At 38.7% G+C, this 6,356-nt stretch overlaps 1 protein-coding gene across 1 annotated transcript; it reads right to left on the reverse strand.

Annotated features, from left to right (window-relative positions):
- Positions 1-1,911: 1,911 nt before the first annotated feature.
- Positions 1,912-3,627, reverse strand: LOC124583038 (piggyBac transposable element-derived protein 2-like). Its single transcript, XM_047131327.1, has 3 exons — positions 3,395-3,627; positions 2,461-3,286; positions 1,912-1,944 (listed from the first exon to the last, which is right to left on the reverse strand). The coding sequence occupies exons 1-3, from the start codon at positions 3,625-3,627 to the stop codon at positions 1,912-1,914; spliced, it is 1,092 nt and encodes a 363-aa protein (XP_046987283.1).
- Between the last annotated feature and the right edge of the window lie 2,729 nt (positions 3,628-6,356).

Raw genomic sequence — 6,356 nt, forward strand, 5'->3', positions numbered from 1 at the left:
TAGAAAGTTAGAGTGTCAGTCCTCTTGTAATTAAGTCGGCATTGTGCCTTTTGAATTTAATTCCGATGGAATTTCTGTGTTTCATCGTCAATAAGAAGGTCCAAGGGATACAGTAAACCTGAAGTGAAGCATCGGAAGGTAAAACTGGACTCACAGGAGAGGTTCAAATCATAGAAAGTTAGAGTTTCGGTCCTCTTGTACTTAAGTCGGCATTGTGCCTTTTGAATTTATTTCCGATGCAATTTCTGTGTTTCATCGTCAATAAGAAGGTCCAAGGTATACAGTGAACCTGAAGTGAAGCATTGGACTCTGCTACTGGACTCACAGGAGAGGTTCAAATCACAGAAAGTTAGAGTGTCTGTCCTTTTGTACTTCTGACGTCATTGTGCCTTTTGTATTACATTCGGATGCAATATCTGTGTTTCATCGTCAATAAGAAGTTCCAAGGGATACACTAAACCAGAAGTGAAGCATCGGAATGTAAAACTGGACTCACAGGAGAGGTTCAAATCATGGAAAGTGAGAGTGTCAGTCCTCTTGTACATAAGTCGGCATTGTGCCATTTGTATTAAATTCGGATGCAATTTCTGTGTTTCATCATCAATAAGAAAGTCCAAGAGATAGAGTAAACCTAAAGTGAATCATCGGAATCAAAAACTGGACTGACAGGAGAGGTTCAAATCATAGAAAGTTAGAGATTCAGTTCTCTTGTACTTAAGTCGCCATTGTGCCTTTTGAATTTAATTCGGATGCAATATCTGTGTTTCTTCGTCAATAAGAAGGTCCAAGGTATACAGGAAACCTGAAGTGAAGCATTGGAATCTAAAACTGGACTCACAGGAGAGGTTCAAATCATAGAAAGTGAGAGTGTCAGTCCTCTTGTACTTAAGTCGGAATTGTGCCTTTTGTATTAAATTCGGATGCAATTTCTGTGTTTCATCGTCAAAAAGAAGGTCCAAGGGATACAGTAAACCTGAAGTGAAACATCGGAATGTAAAACTGGACTCACAGGACAGGTTCAAATCATAGAAAGTGAGAGAGTCAGTCCTCTTGTACTTAAGTCGGCATTGTGCCTTTTGTATTAAATTCGGATGCAATTTCTGTGTTTCATCGTCAATAAGAAGGTCCAAGGGATACAGTAGACCTAAAGTGAAGCATCGGAATCTAAAACTGGACTCACAGGAGAGGTTCAAATCATAGAAAGTTAGAGTGTCAGTCCTCTGCTACTTAAGTCGGCATTGTGCCTTTTGAATTTAATTCCGAAGCAATTTCTGTGCTTCATCGTCAATATGAAGGTCCAAGGTATACAGTGAACCTGAAGTGAAGCATCGGAATCTAAAACTGGACTCACAGGAGAGGTTCAAATCATAGAAAGTTAGAGTGTCACTCCTCTTGTACTTAAGTCAGCACTGTGCCTTTTTAATTTAATTCCGATGCAATTTCAGTGCTTCATCGTCAATAAGAAGGTCCAAGGTATACAGTAAACCTGAAGTGAAACCTCGGAATCTAAAACTGGACTCACAGGAGAGGTTCAAGTCATATAAAGTTAGAGTGTCAGCCCCCTTGTACTTAAGTCGGCATTGTGCCTTTTGGATTTAATTCCGATGGAATTCCTGTGTTTCATCGTCAGTACGAAGGTCCAAGGGATACAGTAAACCTGAAGTGAAGCTTCGGAATCTAAAACTGGACTCACAGGAGAGGTTCAAATCATAGAAAGTTAGAGTGTCAGTCCTCTTGTACTTAAGTCGGCATTGTGTCTTTTGTATTAAATTCGGATGCAAATTCTGTTTTTCATCGTCAATCAGAAGGTCCAAAGAATACAGTAAACCTGAAGTGAAGCATCGGAATCTACAACTGGAATCACAGGTGTGGTTCCAATCATAGAAAGTTAGAGTGTCAGTCCTCTTGTAGTTAACCCTTAAATGCATGATTTCTTATTTCAAGCTGTAAAAATTACCATGTTTAGTTTATAGTGCCTACATTTCGAAAAAAATATTGAAAATTTTTTTAATTAAATTAACAAAGCACTATTGTTGAAAATCGCTTTGTAGCTGATCAGCTACATTTTGAGTTAACACCTTATGAGCCACAATAAATGTGCTTATTTTGCTCCCTCAATTTTGACCAAATCTCTCGTAACTTAATTGTTGATTATGATTAAATACTTTGAATAGGAAGGGAAAAATCCTAAAATAATAAATAGGACATTAATGTTGTAAATATTGAGCATTTATTGTATATTTTATTCACTTTTGTATATGAACAATAAGGTATCTAGTTCCAACAGGTTTGTACCCAAGCATGTGATAATCACTTTACATGAAATGTTTGAAAACAGTTCTTTTGTTTGTGCAAACACAATGCAACTGCACATTTATTACACTGAACCCAGGAAAAACCCTTGCATCCCGGCATTTTGCACCTCTGTCTCACTTGCAAGTACGAAGGCAGGTGACCTACTTGATCCAGCCTTACATCTTGTGGAGGTACATGTGCTGTGGGCCCCTTTGTCTTCTTAGCTTGTATTTGGTTTTCGAGTTCATTACTTGGCCTTCCACGTTTTGCTGAAGTATGACCTGAGCGACACAAACAGGGAGCAATTTCCATTCGAAATTCGGAGAGTTTCATAGTTCTCTTAATCCCTTTGGTTTCTGCTACTCTCCTATACAACAGCCAGGAATTGACTACTCCCATGTCCAGGAGATGGTAAAACAATCTTATATACCATTTTCGACTTTTCACAAGAATTTTATGTCGACCCATTATGCTGTCAAGAAGGTCAACACCTCCCATATGTTTATTGTAGAGTTTAATTATTTGTGGACAAGGTATTGTTGTTCTTGACTTTGTTTTTTTGTCATACCTCCCTGCTTCATGAATAGGCTGCTGTCCAGCAAGTGTAGAAAGCAACATCACACTCTTGTTATCTTTCCACACTACATTTGATATGTCGACACCATCCACTGTTGCGACACGCTCTACTGATGCACCTCGTGCCATTTTCTTCAGCTCAGCTTCTGAAGGGAGCTTGCAGTCTGGCACTCTGTTTCTTCTGACTGTCCCAAGTGAGTAAATTCCTTGTTTATGTAACCATACAAGCAGTGGCAGACTTGTGTAATAATTGTCACAGTACAGTTTGTGGTTCATATTTCTTGGTAGTATCCTACTGAGTCGAACTACAACATTTGCGCTTGCTCCCAAGTCTTCCTCCCCAGTCACTCTTTTTTCTGGTTTATTTTCATCTCCAGTGAAAATCTCAAAATCGTAGGCATAACCAGATATGCCACTAATAACAAATAATTTTTATCCATATTTATGAGGCTTGTTTGGCATGTATTGTTTCAAATAACTTCTAGCCTTTGTTGAACATATCTGTTCATCAACAGAAACTCACTCCTCAACAGGTATTGTTTGAAACCGAGATCTCATCAATTCTATTATGGGTCTTATCTTGAAGAGTCTATCATGACCTTTTTCACCCCTGGGTATCATTGCACTGTTGTCATTGAAGTGAAGAAACTTACGTAAATGCTCATACTGATTCACTGTCATTGTTGTCTTGATCAGATGAGTACCAGTAACTTCTCCCCAGTAATCCCTCGTATTAGGTACATGAACTATTGACATTACGAGACAGATGCCCATAAATTTTTTTATGTCATCACAGGATAAATCTATTGGTCTATCAGGATTACACTGCACACTGTATCTATGAGACTCTTCGACAATTAGATCAAACAATTTAGATGGAAATATATGTTTGAAGAATTGGTATGGAGTATTTAAGTTTATTACTTCTTCTGGTAACGAAGTATTGCCATGAAATTTTGACTACAGTTCGGGAATAATGAACTGTTTATCTTTCCAAACCACACTCCTGCTGTTTTTGGTAACATTTTTGCTGCTGCATGGCAGTTTCAGAGCATTATCAGACAACTGTGACGTCGATTCCTTCATTATAACATCAGATTGTCTTGTTCCAGAAACATCTTCAGTCCAAATTACTGGTACTTGACTTTCTTCGTCACTACTGTCACTATCACAATCAACAGATTCTGGAGCAACATACGTCTCATCTTGAATGGAATCGTCAGAGAAACACTCAAGATCGTCATCACTGCTTAGTGGAATCTCTAACCATTCCATAAGCATTTCTTCTTGACTCTTTCGAGACATTTTTACGTCAGCGCCTGAAATGCAGTAAATGAAAAATGTAGCTGATAAGCTACATACACAAAAACAGGCCTCATTTCAAATCTATCGCAAAGACACTCGAATTAACTGTTTACACCATATCTACTTACGTTTTCAAAATGAAAAAGTAATTTTCAAAACCAGAAATCAGTGCACAAACACCAAAAACCCACCTCAACTTTCCGCCAAAACACACACTTGGCAGTATGTCCACACAGGTCACTGTCGAACTGCTTCAGCTCGTCCTGCCATCTATGATCGCTATGAAGAACTACTAGAAACTGCAGCGGAGTGTATACACTTAGCTACATAACGAATTTGATCGAAAATGTTTCTCCATATGGAATAAAACGAAGAAATGAGGTCTGTAGCTTATCAGCTACAGTATGCATTAAAGGGTTAAGTCGGCATTGTGCCTTTTGAATTTAATTCCGATGCAATTTTTGTGCTTCATCGTTAATAAGAAGGTCCCTGGGATACAGTAAACCAGAAGTGAAGCATCGGAATCTAAAACTGGACTCGGAGGAGAGGTTCAAATCTTAGAAAGTTAGAGTGTCAGTCCTCTTGTACTTAAGTCGGCATTGAGCCTTTTGAATTTAATTCCGATGCAATTTTTGTGCTTCATCGTCAATAAGAAGGTCCAAGGGATACACTAAACCTGAAGTGAAGCATCTGAATCTAAAACTGGACTCAAAGGAGTGGTTCAAATCATAGAAAGTTAGAGTGTCAGTCCTCTTGTACTTAAGTCGGCATTGTGCCTTTTGTATTAAATTCGGATGCAATTTCTGTGCTTCATCGTCAATAAGAAGCTCCAACGGATACAGTAAAAATGTAGTGAAGCATCGGAATCTAAAACTGGACTCACAGGAGAGGTTCAAATCATAGAAATTACGAGTGTCAGTCCTCTTGTACTTAAGTCGGCATTTTGACTTTTGAATTTAATTCCGATGGAATTTCTGTGTTTCATCGTCAATACAAAGGTCCAAGGGATACAGTAATCCTGAAGTGAAGCATCCGAATCCAAATTGGATTCACAGGAGAGGATCAAATCATAGAAAGTTAGAGTGTCAGTCCTCTTCTACTTAAGTCGGCATTGTGCCTTTTGAATTGAATTCCGATGCAATTTCGGTGTTTCATCGTCAATAAGAAGGTCCAAGGTAAACAGTGAACCTGAAGTGAAGCATCGGAATCTAAAACTAGACTCTCTGGAGAGGTTCAAATCGTAGGAAGTTAGAGTGTCAGTCCTCTTGCACTTAAGACAGCATTGTGCCTTTTGTATTAAATTCGGATGCAATTTCTGTGCTTCATCGTCAATAAGAAGGTCCAAGGGATACAGTAGACCTGAAGTGAAGCATCGGTAGCTAAAACTGGACTCACAGGATAGGTTCAAATCATAGAAAGTGAGAGTGTCAGTCCTCTTGTACTTAAGTCGGCATTGTGCCTTTTGTATTAAATTCGGATGCAATTTCTGTGTTTCATCGTCAATAAGAAGCTCCAACGGATACAGTAAACCTGTAGTGAAGCATCGGAATCTAAAACTGGACTCACAGGAGAGGTTCAAATCATAGAAAGTTAGAGTTTCACTCCTCTTGTACTTAAGTCGGCAATGTGCCTTTTGAATTTAATTCCGATGCAATTTCTGTGCCTCATCGTCAATAAGAAGGTAAAAGGGATACAGCAAACCTGAAGTGAAGCGTCGGAATCTAAAACTTGACTCACAGGAGAGGTTCAAATCATAGAAAGTTAGAGTGTCAGTCCTCTTGTACTTAAGTCGGCATTGTGCCTTTTGAATGTAATTCCGATGCAATTTCTGTGTTTCATCGTCAATAAGAAGGTCCAAGGTATACAGTGAACCTGAAGTGAAGCATCGGAATGTAAAACTGGTCTCACAGGAGAGGTTCAAATCATAGAAAGTGAGAGTGTCAGTCCTCTCGTACATAAGTATGCATTGTGCTTTTGTATGAAATTCGGATGCAATTTCTGTGTTTCATCAACAATAAGAAAGTCCAAGGGATACAGTAATCCTAAAGTCAATCATCGGAATAGAAAACTGGACTCACAGGAGAGGTTCAAATCATAGAAAGTTAGAGTGTCAGCCCTCTTGTACTTAAGTCGGCATTGTGCCTTATGAATTTAATTCCGATGCAATTTCTGTGTTTAAT

The sequence above is a fragment of the Schistocerca americana genome, unplaced genomic scaffold (genome assembly GCF_021461395.2).
Source record: "Schistocerca americana isolate TAMUIC-IGC-003095 unplaced genomic scaffold, iqSchAmer2.1 HiC_scaffold_44, whole genome shotgun sequence".
Lineage (NCBI taxonomy): Eukaryota > Metazoa > Arthropoda > Insecta > Orthoptera > Acrididae > Schistocerca > Schistocerca americana.

What these genes read in the sequence shown, in the direction of transcription:
- LOC124583038 (XM_047131327.1), bottom strand. Translation starts at nt 3,627, where the DNA reads ATGTCAATAGTTCATGTACCTAATACGAGGGATTACTGGGGAGAAGTT. An exon ending in CAAACAATACCTGTTGAGGA is followed by an intron (nt 3,287 to 3,394) that starts GTGAGTTTCTGT and finishes ATTTGTTATTAG; the next exon opens with TGGCATATCTGGTTATGCCT. An exon ending in AAGATGTAAGGCTGGATCAA is followed by an intron (nt 1,945 to 2,460) that starts GTAGGTCACCTG and finishes TAATTTTTACAG; the next exon opens with CTTGAAATAAGAAATCATGC.